Source organism: Dermacentor albipictus, chromosome 3 (assembly GCF_038994185.2).
Source record: "Dermacentor albipictus isolate Rhodes 1998 colony chromosome 3, USDA_Dalb.pri_finalv2, whole genome shotgun sequence".
Classification (NCBI taxonomy): domain Eukaryota; kingdom Metazoa; phylum Arthropoda; class Arachnida; order Ixodida; family Ixodidae; genus Dermacentor; species Dermacentor albipictus.
This window is the reverse complement of record NC_091823.1, coordinates 163,184,465-163,199,990: the sequence shown is the minus strand read 5'-3', so window position 1 is coordinate 163,199,990 and position 15,526 is coordinate 163,184,465. Positions and strand designations below refer to the sequence as shown.

The 15,526-nt window shown below is 47.8% G+C and overlaps 1 protein-coding gene and 1 long non-coding RNA gene across 2 annotated transcripts; both read left to right on the top strand.

Moving 5' to 3' along the window:
* The first annotated feature begins 3,151 nt into the window (after nt 1-3,151).
* LOC135905209 (uncharacterized) lies at nt 3,152-4,040 on the top strand. The gene is made up of 2 exons (XR_010565352.2): nt 3,152-3,288; nt 3,722-4,040. It is a non-coding gene; the product is annotated as an uncharacterized lncRNA (long non-coding RNA).
* Nucleotides 4,041-8,994: 4,954 nt separating this feature from the next.
* LOC135905193 (uncharacterized) lies at nt 8,995-10,844 on the top strand. Its single transcript, XM_070536531.1, has 2 exons — nt 8,995-9,444; nt 9,894-10,844. The coding sequence occupies exons 1-2, from the start codon at nt 8,995-8,997 to the stop codon at nt 10,842-10,844; spliced, it is 1,401 nt and encodes a 466-aa protein (XP_070392632.1).
* Nucleotides 10,845-15,526: the final 4,682 nt, after the last annotated feature.

Below are 15,526 nucleotides of genomic sequence, written 5' to 3'. Positions count from 1 at the left end.
TTGTTTGAGGCATTTTGTATAAAGAAGGAAGGAGAAGGTTTCATTAGCACCGCGTCACTTAATTTATCAAAAAGAAAAGGATATATATTTTCACATTCAGTTCCGAAGTCCGCGGATATGAAGAGCGTAGAATGTGTTTAGCGTTGTTAGAAATATGTATTTAATCTTACGCAGATGTGAACTTTCAGTAGGGAAGCGAGACATGATGACCTGCTCTTGTGCTGACAAAGTGCGCTGTGGCAATGTTTCTTATGTTTCTGCGCAGCAACTGCAGCTCGTGTAATTTTTCCGCAGTAAAACTCGGTTTAAATTCGGCGATTGTCCTCTGTGCATTCTTTCTGTGTCCTGTCCTCAAAACGCCGTTATGACCATGTTCCATCAAATGGAACATCACGGCAACGCTGCCGGCGAAAACCCGTGTGGAGTCTCCGCATAATTGCTATTGGAATAAAACAACTGGAAACAGCACACGCGGTGCTTTGCCATGGTTCGAGAGCGCTCTCCGATTATGAGAACGCCATGTTCGTCTTTTCGGATTTTGTGAAAGGGGCGATAGTACTTCACCGAATTTTGCGATTGACCATGGGGTTGTTTCGAGTTTAACATCGGGGTATAATTTCGCTCGTGTGCCTAGTGGCAATCGCTTTTAAGCTAGAGCGATCGCCGTTGTGGGCACACTAGACTTTCGCGCGTCCCTTGATGTCGTTCCCCCGCATGGCTCTTGCATTTCCTGTAATCAGGCTTACCCGCGTAGCTGGGCGCCACCGGCGATCGGTACAGTTGCAGATTAGTTCGAGAGAGGGCGGGAGTGTCGCGCTGCTAACGCCGCCTAACGGCAGGGTTACTTGTGCGCGAAAGGGAGTCATCTGTTCCTATTTGGCTTGGGATTGCACAGCTCCGCAGACCTTTCGCGTGCTTGCTGGCCACTCGCGGGACCGTCCTGCGAAAAGCTAGGAGCACAACACCGGAATGGACGAACACGATCGTTCGAACGAGCCATCGTTCGCGTGACTGTACACGCGAACGATTATAAGCTTTGGTCTTCGGCATGGGAGCCGAAAATATTCGCTGGCTATCCGGTCGTGGTGAGTCGGACTTCCTCGATTTGTCCCACGCCCATCGGCGTGTTCTATCAGCAATAATTCGGCTGGTTAGATAGGTGTGTAAAAGGCGTAATAAATGCCCTTGTGGTTGTCCGCACTACTGTGCTGTCGTTCCATTGTCCCAAGATCATGTACGTTTGAGACCTCACACCGTATACAGCGCGATCGCCTATAGTGTAAGTAGACGATCACAGCTAAATGTAGACTTGACTGGATCAACAGTGGCCGAACAAAGGAAGCCAAAGCCAACGTTTCGACGAGTTCTCGTGTCGAAACGGTTGCACGTGGCTATTTGTATAGTTATACTCCTGGATTCGCTTGCTCGGCCACATGGCTAACTTCATGGGGCCGATGGAATCAATCGGGCCGATCGGAGCTTCATAATCAAAGCGCCGAGGAAAATGCGCTTGAGAGCTCTGAAATATCTGCTCCGTGCAGTGCCTTATAAAGTTATACTTTATTTTGCACGCAACCTGTTCGCCCCTGCTAAGACTTGGCCGGTCACAAGTCCAGGAACATTAACCCCCGTATTCTTAAACACGCCTTCACTTGAAGCTCCTCCTCGACTCAGCCAAGTCGAGGCGACGGGGCTTCCTTCACTCAAGGCTCCGTTGCGTTTCATGAATACTACTTCACCTTTCCTCCGCCAAGGAATGCCTTGAAAATGCGCCCTCGACTCAAGTGAAGTGTATCGACCGAGAAAAGCGTCTGATATCGAGACTATTCTTCAGTGTGCTCATTAAAAGTCCCATTATTTAAAACAAATATGTGTTTAAGTTCATTCGTCTTCCTAATCGAACAACTACACGGCGCAATGTACAACTTTAGCTCGGCAACGCTGCCACTGTGAGCGTTCTACTGATAGAACAAGCGGGAGCTGTGTTTGAGGTCTGGCAACAATCGCATCCCAACAGCTGAGAGCATGGCGCATGGCTGAGAACCAAGATAATTTGCGCCGGCGTTTGTCCGCTGCTCTTTTTTTCCTAGTGTTTCATTGGTGACTGACGTTGCGGTTGATAATCGCGGTTATGATGGGTGATTCTGTCCTCGTGCGTATGGTGACCGAGCCTGAATGACTTCTGAGGCCACAGATGGAACGGCCGATGGGCAGCTTTGTTTACCTTCAAGACCGAGTGGTGCTGTGAGTTTGCTGAAAGCAGCAACAGGACAGAAAATATGGGTGAGTGAGCCATTCTTTCATGGAAGCACAGTATGTCAATGCGGTTTTCTTGAGGTTGCCGCTGCGCTGTCGATAAGCCGTTTCCGATGTACACAAGCATGATTAACTCCAGTTGCTCATGATGCCGGCATTAATTAGTACCTGAAACATATTCGAGGCAGCATAAGCTTGTCCAGAACATATATTATTTTTTTTTCTAATGGGAACATGTGCAAGATTCGGCACGACCATCTGTTGTTGGTTTCGCTTTTTTAAATGATGATGTAGAAGGCACGGATCGGCGCCTGCATCCAACGATCATTCCAGTATCACGTATGAAATCTTTCGGTAGAGGAGAAGCAGTTATAGTATACATGTGGCAGAATGCGTATATGGTTGAGTGCGTAGCTCCGGCAGGTAGAAAAAGAAACAAGCGTCTTTTGAGTCCTGTACATTGTTTTAGAAGCCGTGGTGGACAGTCGGCTTGCTCAACTTGTAGCACATATGGTCAACGAACCAGCTCTGGTGCCTGCATTTCCTGTGCTTCCTCACTTCCCATATACGCTACGCAATGTTTTAATCTTCCGAAAATTCACTTGTCAATACTTCATCACCGCCATTTGTTTTTTCGTCTTAACTGTTTCAGTGTGCTATGTGGTAGCAGCTGATGCACCACATAGCACTCCATAGTTCCATAGCACCACATAGTTCCATTAGCTGGGCTTTCAAGTTCACGCAATGCCGACATATTTTTAGTTGTGCTACGTTTTTTCATCTCCGTTGTTTAGGTATACTGAATTTACTTAGCGCGTGAACGCCCTGTCTACATAAAAGTTTTGGCATTCTGGTGCAGGATGTGGGCCTTGGAAGGACCAGCTGATGAAAAAATCAACGCCTGTGCTGCACAGTAAGGCTTCTGGCAGACCTGAAAGCATCGATAGATATGGTGCCTGCCTGTTGGAATTGCACCAGCTCGCTTCCCTGAAAGAAGCTGGGTGCTGAAGAAGCACTTGACTGGCCTACCCGGTAATTAGTCGGTGCTTATTTTCATAAACTATGTAAAAATATTCATGTTACGTGTCCCCACATTCACAAAATGGCGAAATGGACACCCTGTTATTTAGAGCCACAAACATGAAACAGCGATGTCAATAAAATTAAATTAATTTTTTATTCACTTTTAGCTGTCATATAATTTTTGTTTTAAATCGCATGATTATGACGGGCGAGGTCATCAGTTGCCCGTGGTGCTTTGCAGCTGCGACAGGATCTTTTTGCTGCGCACAATTTTTGAAGCAACACTTTCGTAGTATTTGTAGCCAGCACTTCAGTATTTTGTGGCATGCTGAAGCTACTTTAGCATGAGCAAGTGTAGATGAAAAATATGCCTTAGTTTTGATGGTTGATCTCAGCTTTTCTGAAATAACGGTAGTAATGCGCTCTATAATGTATTTTTCAGCATTGTCATTGTGACAGTCTGCATCACCATTTGGCCTATTTGGGGATCCCACAAGACACGCTGCTACCCTGGGTGTTGTACCTCGGTCAATTGCTGAAGTTCTCCAAGCCCCATTGAAGCCAACTGTCATCCGCATCCGATGGAAGAAACTCATTGTTCGGGCCGTCATAATTTATCTTAAGCTGAAGCTAGAAGCAGGGTAGAAACAGCATATATTCTACAAGAATTTACCACTGCATGCCGTCGGGTGGCTACACCCGACTGACTACTGTCTTGAAGAGCGATGGTGTTTTATTTTAGAATATATTTGTCAGCAGTACTACTACTTCTGTTTATATCCTTGGAAACAAACAAGCGAAGACAACAAAGACAACAGAGGAGAAATTACTTCTATTTACTAATTGAATTAAAGAAATGACAAATTAATGGCAATGAAAGTGGTTGAGAAAACTTGCCATAGGCGCGCGATGCTCTAACCAATGCAGCTACCGCAGCACCGTTTTCTCATCCACTTTCTTGTGTATTTATATTTTACTATTAGAACTAACTACTACTACTACTACTACTACTCGAACTACATAATTTCCCACCTGCGGCAAGCTGTTTTTTCATCCACTTTCATTGCCATTAATTTCCATGCCATTAATTAATTTTCCTTATGTTGTCTTTGGTGACTTTGCTTGTTGGCTTCTCATGATATGATTATTAAAAATCGCACCCTTCGGTCAACCCCCTTTCATCTCCTTCATTACTGCTTCTGTTTGTAGGATCAGAGTTCACGCTGTATTGCATACTATCAAAGTACAAAAAGGCGAGAATAATGTTAATTTATTGTTTTAGAAAAAAAAATGGCACTTGAATTGACCAGAAATCATTAAGGGGTACATTCTGACTTTAATAAGTATGACTGAAGAAAGGCCATCTGGGTGAAAAATACAATGTCTTCAGCTACAACCTGTCTATGAAGGCAAATACATGCAGTCAAACTGCTTTTAGAGGTGACGTTTGAGCTGGTAGGATATGAGAAAAATGATAGATGTCTTAAGCGGAATATTTCGACGGCTATTATAGTGCAGCAGGACATTAACTGGACCTCTCCTCCACTTGCACACCAATGCAAGCGCAGCACAAATTGCACAGTTGGAAAGGCAGTTGCTCTTCGTGCGTGTGTTGGCAACCTGGTTCCTGCAAAAAGAAGGGGTTGGTAATAAACATACAACGATGTTAAAGAAGGTCCATGAAACTAGCCTAGGTACTGTATTCGTTTTCTTTAGTTTACATTTCGTAATAATACATCAGTTTTAAAAATTTGTGTTGTAGAGCGCGATTTTTTTTCATTAATTACCTCATACTGTTTTTATTTATTTTTATTTGTGAAGAAACATTTTTCAGCTGGTCTACCGCTTGCTCAGCAAGACCGACAACAGCGATTTAACACTTACATAATGAACCCTATAGAGAGCTGGGATGTTCGCAATAAAGGTGTGCGAGATATATCTGCTACCACTTGCTAGCACTGTCTGTATTAGGTACTGTCTCTACACTGCTACACCTTTATTTATCGGAATAAAAAATAATGTGATGCACAAAACTCTACTCTGTTGTATTGTTATTCTGTCTCTTTTATTCGAACAAAACATTACATTAACCTGTGTATACGTGCAGGTATAATCCTGAATGCCATTTCATGGTTGGTGACTTCCTCGTTGAGCTTGGATCTTCATAGGGATGACAAGCTAATTAAACTGAATGGTTTGAAGCAAGCATTACGTAATTATTGCTTATGACTTTAAATTGCACCAACTGCACATGGTCCGCGCGAAATTACAGTCCATTTCTTTTTTTCCTTAGCGCAACTAGCTGCATCAAATTAAAGAAAATTCCAAGAACTAAAGTGAACGCACCTGCTCGTTTAAAAAGATGCTCGCTTTGCTGCGGTGTGTTTCGCCGTCCTTGGATTTGCGTAGGCAGTGACGATCTGCCCGAGTACAAACAGCGCCGAAGGGGCGACGGCCGGCGCTCGCTTAAGCGACACACGCGCACAGGCAACACACCCACTGGTGACAGGAATCTTCGTAGCTGTTTTCTTTTTGCAAGTTCGAAGTCCGCCGCAGTTATGTATCGCGCCGTGCTTGAACTGATGCGGCTTTTTACGATGAGCCGCAAGAAACACGTGAATGCACTGACGCCGATAGTAGGTTCGGAGCACTGGCACGAAGAATACCAGTGTGCAGGTCACCAACTGGCTCATGCACGGTGTAAGACGACAATCACTGCACTAGCTCGCAGTCTTCTTGACAGGATGGCCGATCTGTCTCGGCGCTGCAGTGGAATAATTCCGGTGCCGAAGCGCTCCAGAGGACTGCAACGGTCCCTAAAACGAAGCCCTTGAAAATGCGCAGCACGGTTAACCCAAGAAAAGCTACGGAGGCAACTGGCGTCCATCGGAAAATGCTGACGAGTCGAGCGACAGATCGCAAGGCAGCCATGTTTACGCACTAACTTCACTCGAGGAGCGATTCAAGGTAACTGCGAGGCTACCTTGAGATCCTCGAGTAAAGCGCTCGAGCTTTCCTTCACTCAAGGCGCGTTTCAAGTGGAGGGCGATTTGTGAAATGAAAAACCGCCCTCAAGGAGCATTTCGAGTGGAGGGTCAAGTCGAAGTGCGTTTGTGAATACGGGGGTAATTCACAGCCACGCCGACAACGGAAATTGCCGGGGGCATCCATGCCTCGCGCTGCCATCTGATAACCTCCTTGTTAGCTCAGATGGTAGGACGCGAGTGCCCCGAAAAGGCAGAGGTTTAGGGTTCCATCTCAGGTTCATAACGAATATTTTCTTTTTTTTTTATCTACGAAGTTAGCTTTTCGAAGGCATGCACGAGAATTGGTGCATGTGCAAGTATGTAGCGCACTAGTATACGGTAAAGTGGACGGCAAACTTTTCCTTGCGCGAAGCTGCCTCGCACCTTGCGGATTTCCACAGAACTTATACTGTACGTCGCTGTTACCGAGAGCAGCTAGGTATTTGCAGCACCAGAAAATTGCGCAAACGGGCAGTGATAGTGTTGTTAAAACATAGGCTTTTCCAGGCCCAACTACCTGTGCGATACACTTTATTTCATTCCTCTTTTGCGGGTTTACGCATCTTTATGGCGAATGGCGGGCGTTATTGACATTTGTACTAGTAAAGATAACCCGGCCCCTCATTTGCATAGAACAGTTACCTTGGGTTGCCCCCCCCCCCCCGAAAAAGAAATCCTGGGTGCGTGTCTGCATAATCCTCTCTGCGCAACCATTCCACTATGATTAGTTATATGAGCACTGCCGCGCACACGTATACACCACGTGACAAGAAGCAACGAGAAAGCTACACAGGAGGTACGGCGCACAAACCATGTATATTGCCGAACCTTGTGGAGAATTTGTAGTCGCGGTGGGCAGCTGTGTATTTCGAATAAATACAGGTCATCTACTTAGGTATGCGAAAACTGGTACGTTCGCTTACATGTGCAGGTAATATTCATAGACCCGCCGTGGTTGATCAGTGGCCACGGTGTTGGGCTGCTATGCACGAGGTCGCAGGTTCGAATCACGGCCACGGCGGCCACATCTCGATGGGGGCGAAATGCAAGAACACCCGTGTACTAGATTTAGATGCACGTTAAAGAACCCCAGATGGTCCAAATTTACAACGGCATACCTCATAATGAGATCGTGGTTTTGGCAAGTAAAACCCGATAATTTCTAATATTCACTGATATCAGTCTCACTTCAGCAAAACAGAAACGCCCTTACGCCTTAACACCGCTCTGTGTTCCCGGCAAACAATGTCAGTGATTGGTGCAAGGTGTGCAGTTTGCTTGAAGAGTTAAAATGTCGCAATGCAAGCGACTCGCGCATCGGTGTGCATCGGATCAAGTAATTTTTTTTTTGCATTTTGCCTTGTGCAGATATTCCAGCCGTGGCCTCCCCGCCTGCGGAAAGGCGATGGAGCGGCCACCTTCGAAGCACAGGGGTCGCCCATGCAGGGCCACGGAATCGTCGACACAGAGGGAACCAAGCCTTCAGACCTGAAGAAGTACCGCACTAGCTTTGCTCGGCACTCTGCAGAGAGTGACGCGTTCGGAGAACCTCCGCCGTTGGATCCGCCTGGCTTTTCTGACGACGGGGGTGCCTCGGCGTCGTCTCAAGCCGTTAGCGCAAGATCCGGAACCAGGGCCAAGAGGGGTGCAACGCTGGGAGTAGCAAGACCCTCCTCTTCAGGAGGTCCTGGCAGAGGATGGCGCCGGGGAGGGCGCAGCACACAATATGTGACCTCGTGCAGCAGCGCTCCATGTACAGGCCATGACACATTCGACGACGTTCCTTCCGAACCGTGTCCACCGGAAAGCGATAGGGCAGAAGGTGGTAGCCACCAAGACGAGAACGGTCCAGACGATGGCTCTCCGAAGAACGACTTCGATGACCGGTTGATGTTCCCGTTTGGAGCAGATCGTCCGTCGGCGAGCAAGGCGGTGCCGTTCCCGACGTTCGCTGATATAACGGCCGCCATCGTGTGCCGGCGGGAAGAAGTTGGACCTGCAAGTGAAAAGTCAGTCTCGTTGTACATCCACGACTGCTACCTACACGCGGTGTCCTCGGATGTGCGGGCTACACTCGGCAGCTTCCGGCTTGTTCCCAACACGGGTCTAGGCCGCCTCGTAACAACCGTCAACTGTGACCCGGCCTCGCTTCGTGCGACTGCGGTCGCGTTCTGCGATCCAGAAAAGCAGTACATACGCTACGGAGAGACCCTAAAACTCGATGGGAGACGAGTCGCATTGCTGTACGATTGTCTCGGTGTCACCGACGATAATGAAAGTCACGACTTTGTTCTGGTAAACCTGAACTTGGACCCGGGCTGCTTCATCAGCCATCTCAATTCGCTGCGCTCATAATCGCTTGCCGACTTGGAGCGAGTGAAATCCATGCTTCTAGGTGAAAGCTGTCAGCCTCTTGAGTCTGGACATGAGGCCGCCCACGATCAGGCTGCTGTGCAAACAGTGCTTGACTCGTCATTGAACGGCATGCTGGAAGGGACAGTTTCTCTTGACGAAAATCAAGCGATCGCAGTAAGAGCTGCAGTTGCTTCTGATCGAGGGGTGCTAATTCACGCGCCGTCTGGCACCGGTGACAAAGAGCTGCTGAGCGCCGCTGCGCAATTGACCCTTACTGTGGATGGCTTAAAGAGGCGAGGGCTGGTACTCGTTGTAGGTAATGGGCTAACCCCCTATGTTCAAAAATGAACCAGATGGCTTATTTTGTTTGGACGTCCAAGTTGACAAAGCAGCAGGTGCTGATGAAGAATCTGCCTCGGCTATCTTGTCGAAAGGAAAAATTAACGACTGCCTCCTAAGAAGGTGCCTCCTAAGCAAGGTGTTGAAAGACTTGAACAGTTTGAAAAGTGCTATCTTCCACCAGCCTCAATTTCGAGGGATCACCCACCAGTTCTCAACTAAAAGGAATGACGAAAGAATCTGCGTAGAAAGGTGGCTGATGCAAGGAGTTAGTCGTAACGAGATGTTGACGGCTGTGTCGGCAGCCGATATGGACGCTTACCGAGAAGACGGTGAGTACGCGCTAAAAGGAAGCGGAGTCTCACCAATTCAAATCGTTCAGTTGGCTTTCGTTATCAAAGGACTACGCAAACGTCCCAAGGCGCCGAAGGTGTCTCTGACTATGTGAAAACAGCTTACATCTGGAAAACTCTCAAGGCTACTCGAGCGAACCAATTTCAGGTGGAACAGACCAATATTATGCAGCTGGAGCGGTGTCACCGATGGCAGCTATACAAGCAGTGGATTCTGTGCCCTAGGCGAAATATCCTCAGTAAACTTGAAGGTGCCCAATGTGAAGTATTGCATTGCTACCTCCACTGCAGTAAAATGCTATCCGAAAATGTCTCGCGTCCAGCTTCTGGGACGTCTGTGATTGTTGCCTCTGTGACTGCAGCGATCGCGCATAGCGGTGTCATCAATGCTATGCAACCTAAGGCCTTAGTTGTGTGCCGAGCGCATCAAGTCCCATTCTTGCTTGCTGGTAGTCTCTTCTGTAACGGCATTTCAAAGCTCGTCTTTATAGGTGACAGCATATGTTAAAAGGGAACAGCATCTTCGTCACTATGATCGTTCGCATTCAGCCGCCAAGGCTTTGAGCTACACGAACTAAGCGTTCAGTATTTCCTCTCGCAGCCGGTCTGCAACCTTCTAGCACCGTTCACAAAAAATGTGCTGCAGTCAGGCTGCAGTGTTGAAACTGTCAGGGGTGTTACAGAATCTCAGCAGTCTTTTGACATTCCCGACAAAGAAGAAGCAGTCTTGATGATATCCCGGTTGTGTCTTCATTTTCAGACACACGGCTACCATGCGAGAGATGTGGCTATTGTTACCTTATCGCCTTCTGCTGCTGTGGCTACGCAGACGCTGATCGAAAAACTGCGGCAGGTAGGGTGTGCGCACACAGTGTGGTCTGTAAAAATTTTAGGCTCAACTTTTTGCAAGATCCTGATCTTGCTTGTAGGCTCGGGCGCACGTGGCTCATATCTTGCGGCTGCTCTGAGAAGGGACATTGTGCAGTGTACGGTTTCGGAAGGCTTGCAAGCGCTGACGAGAGCTGCCAGAATGTTTTCAACGCGGCCCATGAAAGCAAAGGGTCTACCAGTCCAGCTCTTTTTTTGTCGTGCGTGCTCCACCCTCGAACTGTCGTTCGTATCGAATCGGGAGATGATTTTGGTACAAAAATGCAGCAAAGTGGGGGATGCATGCAGTTATGCGGTGCTAAGATGCGCTGCAGCCACATGTGCTTACAAATTTGCCACAGTGGAGATCACCCAGACGTTCGCGACCAGCCTTGTTCGAAATATATTTGCAGTCGTAAACACCCCTGTCTTAACAGGTGCTCTGAGCGCTGCACTCAGCGGTGCATGGTCAACGTCACTAAGAAATTGCCTTACTGTACCCACACTGCTACGTTTTCTTGTTACAAGTGGGAATCAGGTCATGTACCAGTGCCTGGTACCGCGACAGCCAGCCGACACGGTGCGCACTAGTACAAGTGCAGAGTGCCAGTTACCGCAACCATGAAGTGCGGACAGACTACACAGATTACGTGCTTTGAAAACCAGATTACCAGATCACAGATTACGTGCTTTGAAAACAGCAGCCACAAGTGCTTCCGCACTTGAACCTCTGGAAAACTCGCCCTTGAGCCAGTACACGTGCACGGCGCTAGTAACTGTAAACCTGCAATGCGGACACACGGCACAGGTTCCGTGCTCTGAGAATCCATCTACGGCAGCCACAGGTGCCTTAGCACTTGGACATCCAAGCTACTTATCCCTGCGCCACTACAAGTGCACGGTGCCAGTTACCGTGAACCGCGAGTGCGGACATAAGTTGAAGATTACCTGCTTTGAGAATCAGGGACCGTCCACAGCGGTCACATGCATCTGCAACTGGACGTCGGGCACAGCAAGCCAACTTGCCTCCGTGCCGAAGGCCTGTGCTAGTGACCCCTTCCTGCGGCCACACAAAAACCATCCAGTGTTGCGACAAAGCTGGTTATCGTTGCGACGTCTCCGTAACGGCCGTGCGTCCTTGCGGTCACTCTTGTTACGTCTCTTGCGGAGCGGACCGCAGGGTCTTTCCGCCATGCACCGTGCAAATCAAAGTTGTGTTAGACTGTGGTCATCCAGCTCACGGCTCTTGCAACAGAACCTCCTCGTTGAAGTGCAGAATGTTCGTCAAGAAAACATTGGTTTGTGGCCACACACTTGATGTGGTTTGCAGCGAACCTAGACCCCAGTGCCGAGTTATTGTTTCTAGGACACTTTCATGCGGCCACATTGACATCAGGCCCTGCTGCGACAAGGCATCTCCGTGCACCTGGCGGTGTGGTTACGTATAGCGCTGTAAGCACCCGTGCAGATTAACGTGCGGCAACCACCCACACGAGGACAAGTTTCAGGATTGCAAGGACAAGTGCTCCATTTCATAAGGACTGAATTTTGGGAGATCTATAAAATGTCAAGTTTATGCTTATTTTACAAATGGAAAAGAATGTTCTCACTTGTGACTACTGTAGGTTGCGTTGATATTCAGTTATCGTCTGCACGATAGCATGAGCCCGAAGTGGTTTTAGCAATGCAGAAAGTGACTAGGTCCAGGAGGCAGCAGATGCAACCCTATGGATCACGGCAATTTACTTATCTACTGTGTTCTGCGCGGAGACCTTTCGCTCTTTGTCATCGAGCATGATGCGAACGCTAAACGGGCAAATTCAACGTGACACGAATAAGGTATTTAAGGTTTATGACACGAATAAAGTATTTGAGGTTTAATGAAAGTGTTCTTCGTTGTACGAGCGTTTTGACTCTCCCTTTCCTTGGTTTGGTGAAATTTCATTTATGCCCGCACGAAGTATTCTAAACCGCCGTGGTGGCGCATTGCGTGCCTACGGCGCTTTGCGGCGGAGCCCGAGGTTGCTCGTTCGATTTCTGGCCGCGGCGACTGCATTCCGACGAGGCCGTAATGAAAAAAAAAGGCGCTGTGCACTGAGCATTCGGTGCACGTTAAAAAACTCCAGCTGATAGTAATTAATGTCAAGCCTTTCCACTACCACGTCTGTCATGGCCAGTGTGTTGCTATCGGACGTTATAAGCACAAAAATAGAATACGTTTATTGCACCGCGCAAGAACATAAACACCATTTGTGTTTAGAAGTCGTGATAGTATCGGATGCCTCGTTTCCGAAGATACTGATGCGTAACGGTAGCCACTGAAATATTCTTTCCTGTAGCTCGATTTCATAGGCCGCCTTGTATACCGCACGTCACAAATTTGACTGAAAGCGATGTTAAATATATGTAGTAAAATAATCCTATATATAGGAGAAGCAAGTGTATATGCCGAACGCTAAGCTCTTAACCGTCCGTCAATACTACCAAGAACGTTTTGTAACCACGTGCGCAGAAAGAAAAGAAAAAAAGAAAGGGAGGGGGGCACTTGACTGACAGTTTTCGGAACGTGGAATTCGTGTTTCAAGTTTTCGTGTTGAGCATGCAGACTTGCATGCTCAAAGTACACGGCGGCAATGCTTATCACCGAGATGGAAAAAGGCAGGAAGGTTAACCAGGTTGCACCTGCTTTGCTACCCTGCACTTGGGGAGAGGGAAGTGGGCAGAACGGGAGAAATGAAAGGACTAAGGATATGCTTAGGTGTATGTAAAGACCTGTCCACAAGTGAAGGCTACAAAAACTAGCTTGGCGACATATGACTCCACTCCATCTTGGTGGAAATCCGCACTTCATTATCATCATTATTGTCATCATGACAACGTTATAGTGGGTGTGCATCAATGCAGGCGTAATTTTGCTTCCGTATGCATCCCCTTTTTATTCGTATTTGAGAATGTCCTACTCGATTTGCAATTTTTTTTCGAAGACATCTTATTTGCTGTGCATTTTACTAAACCATCCCTTCTATTCTATTTTTGAATTACACAAACACTACTCTTTAGTGTTCAAATTGGACTAAGTCGTTTTTTTTTTGTATGCTTACTAGAGGGTGACAGCATCGGGAGGTATGGTTTCAGCCCGACTTGACATAAAACATAGTTCTGCATCACTCCGGGAATTTTGCAAAGGCACTCAGGGAAAACCTGGAAAACTCCGAGAATTTGGAAATGTCAACATGGTAGGCACCCTGAGATGGCAAGAGAAAGCAACGAAACGCTATAGACACGACAGCGGTTGCGGGATGGATGGATGGATGGATGGATGGATGGATGGATGGATGGATGGATGGATGGATGGATGGATGGATGGATGGATGGATGGATGGATGGACGGACGGACGGACGGACGGACGGACGGACGGACGGACGGACGGACGGACGGACGGACGGACGGACGGACGGACGGACGGATGGATGGATAGATGGATGGATGGATGGATGGATGGATGGATGGATGGATGGATGGATGGATGGATGGATGGATGGATGGATGGATGGATGGATGGATGGAGAACTTTATTGAGGCACCTCGGTGCGCGCGATTAGCGCGCAGAGGGGCGCTCCCACGCGGTTGCGGGAAAACAGGATAAATTTAAGTTCAAGTTACGGTAAGATACGTCCCTGCTATTTCTGAAAAATAAATACCATGCAAATATGTCAAGAAAACTTATGCAGGGCGTGCAGAAAAAGAGCCGCATTAATTAAAGCACACCCCAGGGTCTAGCTAGCAACCCCACGGAAGCGTTGGCACGTCCAATCAACACTTCAGTGCCCGCAGCGGTAGCTTTGCGTAATGTTTCATCTCGAGGTCGCAGATTTGATCCCGACCGCGGCAGCCGCATTTCGAAGGGGGCGTAATAAACGCTATATTTCAATTAAAGTTTAATACTTCTACCACGATGCGATGTGCCATGCGCGGCAGTGACAAATAATACTCAATCCTCAAAGATGTTATAAAATTAGGCGTACAACAATGCCTCAAGCAAGCACCCCACAAAACACGGAACCAGCTATTTCATGTTTAAAAGATGTCTTGAACAGCTCATTCAAAAGTCTAGTAGCTGTGTTGATCAAGACATTTTGTAGCCATGGACATATACAAGTACTTCAGTAAGCCCTGCTAACATTATGCTAAAAGTTGGCTAATGGACAGCTTGACAAGAACTGAAGACTTCTATTAGACATTACCACAAATTTTTGCCGCAGCTGTTACAGTAACACGACATTTGCCCACAGTCACAGTTTACTTTAAACAAGGCACGGACATCAGAAAAGAAAGTTTATACTGTCGAATAGAATAATGCACAGGTAGTTTTTCCGGATGTGAACCATGGGAACAGTGTGGCACAGCCTCATTGGTCGATTAGTGCTTTATACTTAAACCAATCAATTGAATGCTGCCTGTCAGAATTACGTTGCAAATAAAACAAGATCTGCATTGTATGCTGATATCATGTCAATGTTCACCCATTGACCTAAACAAGAACACCTCTGCATGAAACACGTCATTATTGACAAAACTTCGCCCTGCTGGGTCTTGTCAGAGTTGTCGGACGATCCCACCGCTGTCAACTAGATGTAGGAGTCGTCGGACGATCTCGCCGCTGCCACCATTTGAAGGAGTTGACGGTCGGAGAGAGGAACTCGGTGAACTGGATTTATTTACGTTATTTACATCTTAGACAAGACATACATCGACAGTCTAGCGTGACTCCCAAATGGAGCCCGCAAGACGACACATACAGCAAACAGCTTACGAGCACACAGCTCACTAGTACATTTCGAGCACGACGACGAGCACGCAGCTCACTAGTACATTTCTAGCACGATAACGAGCACGCAGCTCACGACGACGAGCACCCACTAGCAGCCGCCAATCGCTGCTTATAAGCACTTGGTCCCCCCTTGATTCCAAGCGGACGGAAACGTTCGTCCAGTCATCGTTCGACGTCAGCGTTCGACGTGAGGGCTGTTGGAGGAGGATGAGGGCTCACATACACGTGCTGCACATATACACAGGTGTAATGGTGCGGAGCCGACGTCAGTGGGGCTTCGTAGAACTCTGAGCCGTTCCGGCTAGCACATTGTCTTGCGTCTTGGTCGGAACGCGGGAAGGAGCCCATGTCGACGTTCCCGCGGCAACTCCCCCACTCATAGCAGAACAGGGCGGCGTTGTCGTGTTGCGCACAAAGCCTGCTTCGTCGAACTCCTTCACTCGCAACGGCGACGAGGCTAGAGCGTAACGGTGGC